Source organism: Chroicocephalus ridibundus, chromosome 14 (assembly GCF_963924245.1).
Source record: "Chroicocephalus ridibundus chromosome 14, bChrRid1.1, whole genome shotgun sequence".
In the NCBI taxonomy this organism is placed as follows: domain Eukaryota; kingdom Metazoa; phylum Chordata; class Aves; order Charadriiformes; family Laridae; genus Chroicocephalus; species Chroicocephalus ridibundus.
The window spans coordinates 8597185-8611958 of NC_086297.1; the positions used below are offsets into that span (position 1 = coordinate 8597185).

Consider the following 14774-nt stretch of genomic DNA (forward strand, 5'->3'; position numbering starts at 1 on the left):
GGGCGGGTGTGAAAGCTGCCTTTTCCCGCGGGTGGGAGCACAGGTTGGGCATGGGACCTGCTGGCTCCATGGCAGGGGCGTGAGGATGACTCCGGCTGGGCCGCTCACGAGGCAGTCAGCACCCCGGTCACCCTGGGGGGGCTTCACTGGCCACCCCCACCCCTCAGCTGCGATGCCCAGCTCTGCTCGGAGCGGCTCCAGCTCCTCAGGGTCCGACAGGGGAAAGCACGACGTGTCCTGCCCCCCCTGGCCCCGCTGTCCCCCCGGCACCCAGAGCTCAGGGCTGACCTGCCCAGGCACCGTCCCGGCTCAAACGCCGCATCTGGCTCCCCGCACGGCAGCACAAGGCAGGGGGGGGCGGCAGCAGCCTGCCTTGTCCTTTAGGAGGTCACAAACTTCACGCGTTGACCTGGACGCCATTCGTTTGGCTTTCGGCGCCCCATGACAGGCTTTAAAAGGTTTTCTCCATCACTGCCACGTGCTACCTGCACGCAGCAAATATTTCATCCACCTGCCTCTCCCGGAGAGATGAATTCAGTGTCAGCCGCTGGATTTATCACCCCCCCACCACGGGGCCGGGGCAACGGCGTCTCTCACTGCAGGAGCAGGAAGGGGGACACACACACACACAAATGTCAAGGTCATTTCATCCGCTAGTTGGGGTCACTGAGTTCAGTGTGCGGGAACTGCTTGAGCTGAGGAGGGACCAGGGTGGGTGCCCGTGAAGCCGGAGGAAACTTGGGGGTGACACCCAGGTACCAGCCATGCCCCACAGTACACATTAAGGACCTTCGTGCCTATCCTGGAGCACACACAACAAATTACTGACCAGTTTCAGCACCAAAACGGTCCCACCATGGTTTCTCCACCACCACCTGTCCCCACACACGTGTCAAAGCCCCCTGAGGAGCCCACCAAGCCCCACGGAGCCACACGCTTGGACAGCGGGAGGAGGCTGCAGGGCCGAACCCCTCCCACCGCCCCCAGATCCCAGGCAGACACACCGAAACACGGAATACTGTTGCAGCCGATCCGTGCGGCGGGGAGGGCGACCGTGTGCCAGCCAGAGCCCAGCCCTTACGGAGCAAAGTACGCGGAAGAGGAGGAGGAGAGGCTGGACTTGAGCAAGGGAAAGGAAAGGTTTAGAAAGCTGGGATTTGATGAACTGAGCTCACAAAAGGAGTCCAAGCCGATACCTTTTGCTCCAGTATCTGGAGACCGCAGGAAACGTGTAGGAAATGGCAGGTGGGCAGCTGGGAGGACGCAGTGGAGATGGATCCCGGTCCGTTTGCACCCTGAGATCCAGCAGTCCCTGCTCCTGCTCGCCGTTACGTGGGTCTCTTCCCCTCCCGTTCTGGCCTCTCTCGGCGGTGGCGGAGTCACGGCCCTCGCGCGAGGAGGGTGCTGAAATACCAGTTTCCAGTTCAGTCTCATGATGGCAGCTCCTCGAGCTGACTCACGCAGGAGAGCAGACGGGTGAGTAATACCCGGTACGGCTGCAAAGAAAACCCTTGCCTAAAATGAAGATCTCCGCCCTGCATTTCATTCCAACCCACAAGAAAACCCACATTTGTCACTTGGGCTTACTCGTACAGCTTTAAACCTGAAACCGCCTCTTGATCACAGCCCGTCTTAGCAAAAAACATCTTCTAATACCAACCTGGCCGTTGCTTATGGCTGGAGGTGCCTGCGATGTGACCGCATCGGCCAACGCGAGCCGCTCACCGGCGAGGGCTGGCCCCGCTCCCGGCTGCTCCGCCAGCAGCTGGGTCCAAACTTCACCTCCTGCCACCTCCAGCTCGCAAAGGGAGCCGGCGCTGCAAGCCCGTAGCTCATAAATCACGGTGTCCGTCACGGGGCAGAGATGCAATTTGACCGTCTGTTGCTTGGAGAGCGGTGGGGAGCCCTCGCCGTCCCCAAAGACACACACACACACACACAGGGCTGGCAGAACCACGCTCCCTATGACCACACGGTGCATCCCCCCGGCTATTAATGCAAAATAATGATTTGTTTTAATTTTTTTAATTATTTTTTTTTCAGTAATAGGTTGCATAAAGCAGGAGTGCTCAAGGTAAGATCCCGGCAGAACAGTGTGGAGGAGGAGGAGGGCTCGGTCTCTTCCCTCGGCTGGAGGCAATCCTGGGCAAGCACACTCATGCTCCGTCCTTCCAGGGTAAAGACCTTTCCCAGCCCCCGGGGGATATCAGCAAGATTTCAGGGCCAAGAGTAGGAAATCTGTAAGTAGTACCTGCAGGTCCTGCAGTAACAGGATTTTTTGCACAAGACCTCAAAGTGCTTTAGAAATACCCAGTTACACCACAGCCCCGTGAAGGAGGGAAACAGCCACGCGGTCAGGGCAGGGAAGCAGCCCCGAGGCGCGGTGAGAGACTTCTCAAACCGAGAGCCCAAGTCAGATTGAGGAGACAGAACTGGACACGCTGGTAGAAAACCTGTCTATGCCAAAAGATTAAGTGGATCCAACCCTAACTGTTCCCTATGCCCCCTCTTTGTCTTCAATAATATAGGGCCATTCAAATATTGGAATTTAATGGTACCCATCTAGCTTTCACGTGACAGCCTTTCAGCTGCACAGCCGATTACTCACTCAAGCAAGAACCAGATCTGGAGACGTGTTAATGCACCACATTTCCCCCTGCCCTACTCCCACCCCGTTTCCCCAGCAGAAGCAGACACTCAGTCGCATTTCCCTGCTTTAATATTTAAAATCTTCCACGCGGGCAGCAGGACGGGCTGACTCTTCCATCCTCTCTAAGCCCTTTCCAAACCAGAGCAAAGCTCCCGGTTCCCATCGGGGAGACGGCAGCGAGTGCTGAGTATCTGAGCCGAATTTGGGTTTTCAGATTTTAACGAGCAAGGCAGGGATTCTCACCCGCACCTCTCTGGCCAAAACCTGCATCCTCCTGAATGGCGCTTCTCCACTCAACCAAACACCTGGATGAGCCTTTCCGCCTCTGCGACTTGCCCACCCTTTTGGCCCCACAGCTTCAGTATTCCCAAAACGTGCTTCACTTCTCATCGGCGTGCTCCAAACACACCGAGAAGACCGTGATCAATCTCTTTAATTTGGCTTACTCCTTCTCACCTCCCCGTAGACCACGTCAAGCTCTAGCCTGGAGGAACGGGGACATTCACCAACAAACCATTGTAAAAAGCTCACAGCTCAAAAGCCGCTGTTGAGGAGAGGAACATTTCGTTTATTCCAGCCTGACTCACCCTCTCGACATATTTTCCTTTTCCCAGGCAGCAAACCTCACGGTCTCTCTGCAGATCTTGTCACTTGTCCACATTAGCAGAAGAGACACGGAGCCACGTTCTCATCAGAGCAGATTATCTCGATGTTTCTTCTCTCAAGCATGCTTTGTTGAGGAAAGATTTAAAAAAACAAAACAAAACAAAACCACAACCTTATGGGTTTGTGCTGACGATTGGCACCAGAGCTGTACGAGTGAGTGGTGCTGGGCAAGAGACCTGGAAACTTCATGCAATGTGTGTTTTCTAGGATTATCTGCCCGGGAGGAGAGGGTCACTGGGAGGGAGGCATTTTAAAACAGAACGCAGTACAGAGAGGTGTCTGCAGCGTCTTACAGTTGGACTGATGCAATTCAGGAAACCTCGTTTTGAAGTAATTTAATTCACAAACCAGGATTTACTAGGTTCCTAGTGGGCTGTAACATTTTCTCTCTTAATACTTTCCTTCTCCACCCACCTCTTGCTACAGAAAACAAACCCCAGTGGCTCAGCCAGCCTTAAAATGCAGTAAAAGAGCCGTGTGGGAGGACGTGCGAGTCAAAGTGATGTAGGAGGAGAGCAGAATCTGGAAAATGTCCACCCCAGTTGTTCAGGGAGTTCAAGAGAATTAAGACAGCTAGTCACAGCTCAGAAGAGGAACGAAACCACGCAAGATTTGGACGTTACCTGAAGAGCAACTTGTTTGACACGTCAGTGCAAAACAGAGGGACCTGCCCCATCTCAGCAACAACAGGATCGCATCCCACGTGGAACGATTCCTCCCCTGCCACGCTACACCGACACGCCTCATCCCGCTCACACAGAAGGAGTTAACAGCTCTCACGCTGCCGCTGGAGCACACCCAGGAGGAACACTTCATCCGCCGGAGTAACAACTCCACGCTTTTCCAGGGAGAAGAGCTACCAGGTGAACCACACCACCTTAGAGAATTCAGACCTAACGGAGCAGAACTACCCAGGCATCTCAGCACACTTAAAAACAAAAAATTAAAAAAAAAAAAGGATGAAATTATGGATTGCTTCTAATTAGAGACATATTTTAGAGGCAACAACTATGCTGTGTCCCTTGACTACTTCTTCTAGCAATTGGCCGCAGCCTTTACAAGGAGAATTGGTCTGAAAAAAACCACGTGGGTTACACATCTTGGGTAAAGTGTTAAGTAGTCGCCTCACCGGTTTACAACAGGAATTGCGAAATGGACATTTGTTCCAAGATTTTAACATCTTATTTTCATTTCACAAAGTCAGCCAAGAGAAATCAAGTGACTAATGTCACCAATAAATAGCCAAGAATAAAATCCAAGTGTTTAATTCTCCCCCTCCCCATACAAAGGTAGTAAGTCACCATCATGTTCGCCCAGTAACAGACACACAAACACACAAACACTGTGAGCTTTGAGGTGATTTCTCTTTACTTCACAGTCTTGGCAAAACAAATCTGCATTCAAAAGTCATTTCACATTAATATATTAATCAAACGTTTTCAAAATAAATATATATTTTTTAAAATAACCATTTCTTTACATCACTGCAGTAGCAATTCTAGAAAAGTCAGTGCACAGACAGTAGCAATTTGATTAATGAGCTAGACTCAAACAAAAAGAAAACAAGAGGTGGACCTTTTTTTTTTTCTCTCCAAGCAGGCTGCATGCAGCGAGTCTCAGCAGTTTCCTAGCACACCGTCTTTCTTCACACTTGCCGGGAAGGGTTTTCTCTCTCTCAGCTGTCAGAAGTCAGTGAAGTCTTGATTTGTGCAAAGCTTTGTACAACGCAAAGTTTTGCAACCTGGATTTCGATTGGTCCTGCAGAGGTTCCGCATACTGGAGTCGTCGCTAATGAGATCAATGAATCAATGCTACGGAAGGGAAACGCTTCAACCCTCAGTCCAAGGAGCCCGCGTTCAAGTTACCGGGAAGTAAATTCACAGCTGATCCAGGAACACTAACGCCATTAAACAACATTCAAACGAGCAGCTCAGTTGTACCTAAATAGCTTATTCCAACGTCTTGCATATTCTCTCACGTGCTTCCAGGGCAGAAATAAAGCAGCTATTTTCTCCCCATTAGCTATTAATTCACCAGTTAAATCACAGCAGTAAGATGCTTCACTGGCCAAAAAGTGTAACTTGTGTTACGGGGGCGGGGGGGGGGGGGGGGGGGGGGGGGAAGTGCATTATAGGCTATAAAGAGAATATTCAGGACTTCATGATCTCAAGCCCACATATCTAACTGGAAGAAAGAGACAACCGAAAATTAGTGTTCCCATATGATCTAGAACTAGTTAGATGCTACTAATCAACCCTGTAAAGAGTAGTATGTTTTCTTAAGAAGGGAAGCTCGTCAGCATCATCATACATAGTGCACAGCAGGAAAATTTGGAGGGCTACCAGATTATTTGCTATGATTGTCAGGAATGACTTAGCTAAAAAAAAAACAAAAAAACAAAAAACCAAGAAAGTTTAATAGGTATCTCTTTCCTTTGAGATCCCAAAGGTACCCTTTGAAGCCCTTTCTCGGTAGCAGAGGGAAAAGTTGGATGTGACACTCTGGGTTGAGAGGAATACTCACAGACATCCCTGTGTCCAGAGATGCTCTTGGCTGCACACTAAGGTAAAGTCAAGACACGCCCCCGCTCCCCCAGGAGCCTTGTTTCCATGTTATGAGCACATTAATTATCAGTTTGGAGCAGTTGCTTATTCTAAAGCGGTACAATTTAAGTATCAAAAGAAACAGACGTAAGGGAAGTGATCACAGATGAAAAGAACCTCCAGTTCTAGTGATGCCGCGCGCCGGGAGAAGGAAATACTGTGGTAGGACAGCAAACCCTCAGAGCTCTAACCAAGTAACCCAGGCTGCTGAAATCTCTCCCCTTGCTCTGCACACATCTACCACTAGAGTCCATGAAAGCTATGTGCCTCGGGGGAAGGCTCTACTCCTCAGTGCTATGGACCATGCCCCAAGATTCTGCCAAAATGGGAAGTAAGAAAGCAATGAGTTATGGAGAAGTTCTCTGTTAGCTTATTGGTTTTTCTTGTCCTCTGGTGGGAAATATGGAGGAGGGGGTGGCTGGTCCTGAAATAAAGACAATACAAGAATATCAATTCGTGGTTAAGGAAGGAAAGAAAAAAAAAAAAAAAAAAACACAAAAACCCAAACACCAGCAATGACAAAAAAAACCCAAATCAATTCAGACAAACTTTGCTGTGTCACTGAGAAAAAGAAATGCTAAATACACACTTGGGCTCACACTGCAATACCAGAATGATAAAGGAACTTACCGTGGGCATATAGACGTTATGTGGGTTGACGGGGCTGTAGTAAGCACTGGCAGCAGCTTCGGCAGCCTTCGCTTCAGCTGTCACAGAAAGAGAAGTTACAGATTTGGTGACACACAGAGAACTTTTACAATCAAACAAAAACTCCACACATTCTTGGAGCACTATTTGACCAATGCCTGAGTCGGCAAATAGCTACAACAAACATGACAAGTGAGCACTATCTCCTCTGAGTACTAAAGATTCAGTTGCCACAGGATTGTCAAGTCAGATGTGAAACAGTCCCAAGATTTAGTTTGGAAACATCACCTGGGACTTGCACATTAGCCAACAAATAAATGCTAACGGCTTTTTTGCCTAAATACAGACAATAGCCCTTAAAAAGGCAGTTAACAAACCATCCTTCTTGGGAGTGAGAACACAAGACAAAACAAAAATCAGCACAACTTTATAGCAGCTCATCGTTTATGGATGGTAATTTATTAAGATAATTTGGATCCTCTGTTTCTGCAGAACACAAAAGTCTTGTAAAACCATCTGGATCAGTGTCACTTTCCAAATAATAGTTCAAAGATGATGGGTTGATTATTCAAACAAAAGAGAGAAGTTAAAGATATTTGTTTGGATAAGAATTAATCTGTGAGAGATCTATGGTTGTGTCCAACCACAAAAACTCTTTTTTTGGGGCTGGTTCCCGACCCACCCTCCATGCAGACCTTTTAAGACATGTTCAAAATAATTTTGATAAATGCCAAATGAGTGAAAACGAGACTGGCTTTTCCCCAGCTCCTTTCCATTATCTGTTCCTCTGTTCCACATAATTTAAGCAAAAGTAACCAGATTAGAGCAAAATGGGGGAAGGGGGAGCAAATATCAGCAAAGCCACAGCTGCAAACTAAAATGGAATAGAAACATACTTCACTGTCAAATTTTTTTTATTCATCTAGCAGAGCAAGATTATCACAACAGGAGGATCATAAACTGTATTTTTTCTGCCACAAAAAGAATAAATCCAGCTGCAAAATATCTGCTAATGGTATCCACCCTGGAGAGAATATGGCTGGCCTCCAGACTGAGATGGATACACAAGGCTGGAGATTAGGGAAGCACCCTAATCCCTCTCCTAAATAATTTTAACTTCAAGTGGAGCTTCTAAATTGACTCTAAGTTCCCAAAGAGACAACAGAAAACAAACAATATCTGTGTCATGGGTAACAAAACCATTTTCAGCTAATTCACCTGAACATGTTTCTTACCTGCAGGAGTGGAGGGCAGGTCTGGACCGCTGACGGGGGGTTCCATGGGCCCCGGGTACGGCGGGGGTGGAAGCTGCATGTAACCCATGTCTCCATCCGCCACAGGAGGGCCAGGATAAAACTCTGTCAGGAAAGGAAATAACACAGCAAAAGACTTAACTCTTTTGGCTGGGTCACAGCATACAGCCAAAACAAGCCAAAGGTAAATATAGTTCAGCTCAGAAGCAAAAGTTGCACAAGGCATCAGATCCAATCTAAAAGACTACGTAAAATTAGTGTTTCTTCCTCTTTTTGCCTATTTTAACTCTTGCTAACTAGAGCAATCCCCATCCTCAATTCCCAGACTTACCAGGAGGAGGCGGTGGGTACGGATAGCCCCCGTTAGCTGCAGCTGGTGCAAAAGCATAGGATCCATTTGGCATATAGGAATAGCCATAAGCTCCATTGGGTATTTCGCCTCTGGAGACTGGAAAAGTAAAGGTAAAGTTAACCTCATCAAAACATCAAGCCTGCATCAAATGCAGGCAAAGATCTCCAAGAAACTTAAAGATCCTTATCTGAAAAACAAGCAACCTCCATCCCAATAAATCTGATGTTCCTTGGATGTGAAAAAAGTATTTTGTAAAGCAGGCAAGTTCCAGATACCGCCTGAAACTCGCATAAATTTGAATCCAACCTGTCACAACCTGAAACTGCCCTTGCTGTGAGATGAAGGCAAGGCCTCCTGAAACCACAAAACTGTACGGCAGAGACCGCCAGACTCCCATACCTTGAGATGCCACTTGCAGCATGCGCTGCCCAAACTCGATTGCACCCCCAGCTGAAAAGGTCATCTTGAACGTGGCGGATCCTTCCCAGCCGCCTGCAGGGAGGAAAGACAGAATTCAGAAGGAAGGACAGTCCGTTTCGATGCTATTTAGCTTCCATGCTTTATCTACAGATGCCCTGTACGTAGCTCTTTAAAGAGCTTATCCCAAGTAGCCAAGAAAAAAAAATGTTGATAATGTGGCAGAATTACCCTATTATCAGAAAAATTCACATTGGGCAGTATTTTCAGGTCAAGAGACACCTGAAGAAACATCAATGAGGGAGACATTCAAAAGCTTACTAACGTTGTGCCTGTTTCTGCACCAGCTGCCGACAGACCAAGCTGTCAGGAGTGCTGGATTTGCTCTAGCTTTGTATAAGATTAGTGCAGAAGACAGGGATTTTGTTAATCCCGTTTGCTAAAAAGCCTTTGCAACTACACCTAACTGTCAGCTATAAATTAGTTTGGGAGTCTGAGTGCCCAGTGAAGCAAAGAACTTAATGAAAAACATGGTCCACATAAATCCATTAGAGTCCATAGAAGATATTTGAAGTCAGGATAATAATAATAAAAATAAAAAAAATTAGTGACATCTCATATTACAGACTAAAAAAGAAAAACACGCACAGCCCAGAGTCCCAACAATGCATCAAAGCAGAAGCTGTGTCAGTACTGAAACAGGGACATGTAGATTAAAGAGCCTTTTGAGCTAAACCAGACTCTCATGGCTGTTAAAGCAACACCCTCATTAAAGGAGAAGCCGCTGGGGAAAACTCACAAAGATTTAGCTAAAGCCGTTTGCCTTTCACAGAGTTTACAAAGTTTGTTGTTACTGCTCAGGCTTCCTCTCACGCTAGATGGTCCCCCACTTTACTCCCATCCAGAAGCTACGATGCTGATTTCAGGATTACAGACTGAAGTCCTAAGCACGGCACTGTGATCTCAGTGCCACAACCAATAGCCTAAATCAACCTGGGGATGAAAGAGTTTAGTGAACTACGTGCCTTTGGTAAAAAGCAGAAGCATAAAACACCGATTAAAAAAACATTCTGAAAATGTCTACCACAACCTTCACTTCAAACATAATACGAAATCACCCCTTGAAGATTCCCTCATTTCAAGACAGCCCATTCTCTTCCAAGTGTCATTTTACTGCTAAGATGCACTAAGGCAATAGCACACCTTTCCTTAAATTGTACAATAAATTGGTAATGGAGAACAGCACTCTGGAGATCTGCTCCTGAAAACCCAAACGGATCCAGAAAGGATCACAAGTCTTTGGCATGGGAGGACCTGGATGCAGAACCAAGAGGTAACCCCAACTGAGCAAAGCAAAATTACACTTGCTGACTCTGCTCTGTTGTTTATTCAGTGAGATCACTTGCCTGACTGAACTTAGTCTTTTGCACAGAGGGCAGGAATGACATTGGTTGCAGAACAGATCTGTTCATTGCAACTGTACAAGGAGCAGATAAGGAGAGTATTTTTAGCTGCTAGTTTCAAAGAAAGAAACATATTTTAGCAGTACTGTAAAAACCCATTTGGTCAGTATCCAGTTTCAGTTACACCAGATACTTACTTTGCCATGCACCGTGTAGTATCACTACGATAGAGAACATAGATCTGTACTATACATACCTCCTGCCTCTGCTTTCACTGTACCCTTGATATAATTTGCTCCAAAGACAGGCTGCTTAATCTCACAATCTTTCAATAAATAAAAGGGCATCACGAAAGACTGCATAGCATCCTTTCCCTTCGACACAAAGATAACCTGAAAAGAAAATAACATTACAAAGGGTCTTTAAAACAAACAGGAAACGCAGCCCCAGTTTATTATCTAAAGAGACTTTTCAATGGACTGAAACTCCCTCCCACATCCGAAGCTCCTTGTCAGTTCTGCAAACCAAAAACTACGCAGAACAGCCACAAGGGTAAACTGAAGCCTCAAGGCAATAAAGCCTTCCAAGAAGGTTACCCTTGCTCAGATAATACTCCTCCCAGCTTCCAGAGAACTCGCTGCTCCACACAGCTATGACTTAGTAGCTGTGCTATTGCATTCAGCATTTCCAGACCATTGCTAATTTCCAATCTTGAAGATGCCTGATAGACTAAACAGCTGCCTGTATAAGAACTAATCAGATTTATTATCTTTTGACAAATAGATAGGATATGCAATGAATTCATAATGCTCCCCAGAGGGAGAGGATGAGCCATACTTCAAGGGGTAGTAGATTATCCTGACTTTCATGCATTGAGAACATTTAAATACAGAATTGCAAAGAGCCCTTATCTCCTTACACAAGATAAAGCCTTTTACTACTTACTCGGTAGGGAGTCAAGAAAACACTCCCTTTCTTGGTCCCTTTGAAGGCATCTGGCATAGGTTCGATATCACTGAAGGTCATTTCTACGTGATCATAGGTCATCAAAACGCTGCAAACAAGATGAGAGAAGAGACACAGCGTCACAGTGTTACAACTCAAGGCAGAAGTGCAATACCATGTAAATTTACTACCTAAACTAACCTACCAAAACTGGCTTTAACTCGGCAGACAAAATCAGTCTGGCTTGCATTGTTTTTTGCTGTTGTCAGTAGCATTTTAAGTAGTACTGGCTGCTTGTTCTCAGCCTTGTGTTCCCTCTTCAGCGTGCTGGCACAGCTACCACAGTCTGCACACCCAGGCAATGAATTTAGTCAACTGACTGATCAACCTCACAAGACATATTTTTTTTTTAACTTGTGTTGCATTTCTGCTGGATCAGTTCCCTAATTTGGTTCACCACAAGTAATGTAACAGAGGAAGGACTGCTGAAGCAGGAACTACTCAGGCTGCCTTATGCAACATGGCTGTTGAAGATCTAACCACAGCTTAAGCATCTCTGTCACACAAATGTGATCAAGAGGAACCCCCCTTTCTTGTCACTAGACTTCACTAACCCTGTTGCCTGCACTGACTCCTTAATTCTCAATTAGAAACTGACCTGATTAAAACCAGTGCAATACCGTTGCATGGATACAGAGGGTAACTTGTATTGACATAACAGCATCCACATTAGGGACTCTAATCCCTAAAGCTGCAGAAACCTCCACCACCTTTATCTTTGGCAGCTTATGTGTTACCATCCTCAGTCACTCGTGTTTCCCTTCTGCCAGCAAGTACCTGTCCCTCCAGCAAAAGCTCCGGAAGGGCACAGGGGCCAGCAGCTCTGTTCAGACTACAGCCTATCAGCTGAATCAACCACAACGAGCAGCCTGGGCTGCAGCATGAGAGGTAACCCCTGATCCACAACAGGCTGACAACTGGGAACAGTAACATATTAAGCTGCTGCAGTTGTTTGTTGCAATAAATGCAAATTTAAGCCCCAGAGCTGATCTTACTAAATTCTTCTAAGAAGGGTCACATCTCAATGGGAAGTCAGGTGCAGAATTCCTGTACCAATGTTTAAATAGCCTCATGGAAAGAAGCCCTGAAGAAGGAACTTCTCCTTTGTCCCAGAAGCAGGTGACTGCCACGTCAGAACCCAGACAGGCTGGCAGACACAGAGGGTGAGGACAGCCCATTGCCATGCAGACAGAGGCAGCTCTGTGGAGGCTTTCTGTTTCCATGGTTATATCCCAGCACCTTTTTCCAACACTGTTGCTACTTCCCGAACAACACGAGGGGGGGTGTGCGCAAGGAACCCAGCAAACCAAACCGGGCAGGCAGCCTAGGGCTTCCCAAGCGGGCTGCTCTTCAACAGAGGCACAGTGCCGGTGCAGCACCTCCTGCAGCAGCGGGTGGCAAGCGCAGGATGAGGCATGGGGCCAGGCCAGAATCACCCGGCTGGGGACTGAGCTCTGCCAGCCCTCGATGAGCGCTTAGGGGAGAGGCTGGGGAGAGCAGTACGAGCCAGAAGCAGGCAGGGGGGCCGGCAGGCTGCGGAGGGGAGCGGCGTGAGGGGGGAGGCCCGCGGCTGCGGCCTAGAAGCGCTACCCCCGGGGGAGACCCTGGGGAAGGGGGATATATACAGCCCCTACAACCGTAGGGAGAAGGGGGGAGGATAAGCCCATACAAGCCGGCACCAAGAGGGTTAAACCAACCCCTCCAAGCCCCTCGGCACCCCCCGCTCCCCACACAACCCTGAGGGGGAAAGAAGGGAAGGGAGACAGCTCCCCGCTACCAGCCGGCCGACCGCGTCCGGAGGAAGGAAGGGAGAAAGGGATGGCGCCTCACTTCTCGCTGTTGTTAACGATGACGCCGCCGCCCTCCGAGTGGTTCCTGTTCAGCGCCATGGCGCCCGCCTCCCTCCTCCTCCTCCTCCTCCTCACAGCGCCGAGCCCAGCCTGCGCCTGCGCGGCGGGACGTAGCGGCAGAAGCGAGGCATGACGGGACTGGCCGCGCTGTGCATGCTGGGAGTTGTAGTCCCTGGGGCGCCCGCCGGCCGCCATGACAGCCCGGGCGCCCCGGGGACTGCTCGGTTTGAGGGGTGCTTCCCACCCCGCTCAGCCCCAAACCGGGTCCCCACACACCTCCATCGCCGCCCACAAAGCCCAGGCCCACACACTGTTGGGAGCTGCTATCTCCAGCCTGGCCATCCCTGTGAGGAGACCCGCAGCCTCCTCTCTGCTCCTGCCGCGATGTATAATCAATGTTCATTTACCCAGCTCAAGCCGGCTTAGGTTTTATTAAGTTTCCTCTGTTTTCAGGGAGCTGGAGAGGCTGAAGAGGTGGGCCCGTGTGAACCTCATGAAGTTCAAGCAGGCCAGGTGAGTTGGGGCAATCCCAAACTCAGATCCAGGCTGGTGAGAGAATGGATGGAGCGCAGCCCTGAGGAAAACGACTTGGGGCGTTGGTTGATGAGAAGCTCAACATGAGCCAGCAACATGCACTCACAGCCTGGAAAGCCAGCCACATCCTGGGATGCATCCCCAGCAGCGTGGCCAGCAGGGCGAGGGGGGGATTCCGCCCCTCTGCTCCGCTCCGGGAAGACCCCACCTGAAGTACCGAGTCCAGCTCTGGAGCCCTCAGCACAAGAAGGACGTTGGAGCGGATCCAGAGGAGGCCACAAAGATGCGCCAAGGGCTGGAGCCCCTCTGCTGTGAGGACAGGCTGAGAGAGCTGGGGGGGTTCAGCCTGGAGAAGAGAAGGCTCCGGGGAGACCTTAGAGCCCCTTCCAGTCCCTAAAGGGGCAGAAAAGCTGGGGAGGGACTCTGGATCAGGGAGGGGAGCCATGGGACGAGGGGTAACACTTTCAAACTGGAAGAGGGGAGATTTAGATTAGATACCAGGAAGAAATTCTCTCCTGTGAGGGTGGTGAGCCCCTGGCCCAGGTTGCCCAGAGAAGCTGTGGCTGCCCCATCCCTGGAGGGGTTCAAGGCCAGGTTGGACGGGGCTTGGAGCGACCTGGGCTGGTGGGAGGTGTCCCTGCCCAGGGCAGGGGGTGGCACTGGGTGGGCTTTAAGGTCCCTTCCAACCCAAACCATTCTGTGATTCTAATACGTAAGAGTAGGGGTAATCCATAGAGCCAGCCTCCTTTTTGGGAGAGCTCTTCAGCATGTTTATAAACCCATTAATCATCTGATTACGTGTCCTGCTGACCATATATAATAAAATGATTTAAGTTATTTAGAGCCCGCCTGATCTTGGCAGCAGTTTTTCTGGCTTTTCTGCTCGTGAGGATGCTCCAGCATAGCGATGCTTCGCGGGTGGGAGTTTGCAGAGCACCCTGATGGTGTTCAAATCAACATTTGGTTTTAAAATGCTGTATTTTGCTGCGGTTTGCACCTCATTTTTTATCCTGAAGACATTTCCTGGCCGGCTCACTAGCGGGTAAAACATTTCCCCTCGGAGGCTTTCCAGTTTTGCATGCAAGGGGCTGTTTGCACATCCCATGCAACCACAAGTGATTCTAACACTGTTTGGCAGGATCTCCCAGGGAAAAGCCCAGAATTAAGTGAAATGGAGACAAAATTGGACTTTCAGTAGGTAGTATGGGTAGAATTCAGATGTTTGGTAGAGCAGAGTAAAAATCCTGTGTAGTGATGGTGCTGCACATAAAATGAGGCGTAGTCCCTTAAACAGCCTAGATGCCTGCTCTGTTTCCAACTTTGTTTTTTTTTAATTTCACATTTGATGCACAATTCGTGTTTCACACACTTGTAAATGGATTTTTGAGCCCAA

General features: G+C 48.6%; 1 protein-coding gene across 1 annotated transcript; it reads right to left on the reverse strand.

The window, feature by feature from the left end:
* Positions 1-4661: 4661 nt before the first annotated feature.
* WBP2 (WW domain binding protein 2) lies at positions 4662-12951 on the reverse strand. The gene is made up of 8 exons (XM_063352346.1): positions 12828-12951; positions 10938-11046; positions 10249-10384; positions 8572-8664; positions 8152-8268; positions 7803-7925; positions 6550-6626; positions 4662-6343 (listed from the first exon to the last, which is right to left on the reverse strand). The coding sequence occupies exons 1-8, from the start codon at positions 12884-12886 to the stop codon at positions 6290-6292; spliced, it is 768 nt and encodes a 255-aa protein (XP_063208416.1). The 5' UTR covers positions 12887-12951; the 3' UTR covers positions 4662-6289.
* Between the last annotated feature and the right edge of the window lie 1823 nt (positions 12952-14774).

Bases quoted from the DNA above. Each gene is read 5' to 3' on its own strand.
- WBP2 (XM_063352346.1), bottom strand. From the start codon at position 12,886: ATGGCGCTGAACAGGAACCACTCGGAGGGCGGCGGCGTCATCGTTAAC. The intron at 8,665-10,248 runs GTATGTATAGTA...TCCTCCCTGCAG, and splicing joins AGTGAAAGCAGAGGCAGGAG to GCGGCTGGGAAGGATCCGCC. The intron at 7,926-8,151 runs GTAAGTCTGGGA...CTTTCCTGACAG, and splicing joins GTACCCACCGCCTCCTCCTG to AGTTTTATCCTGGCCCTCCT.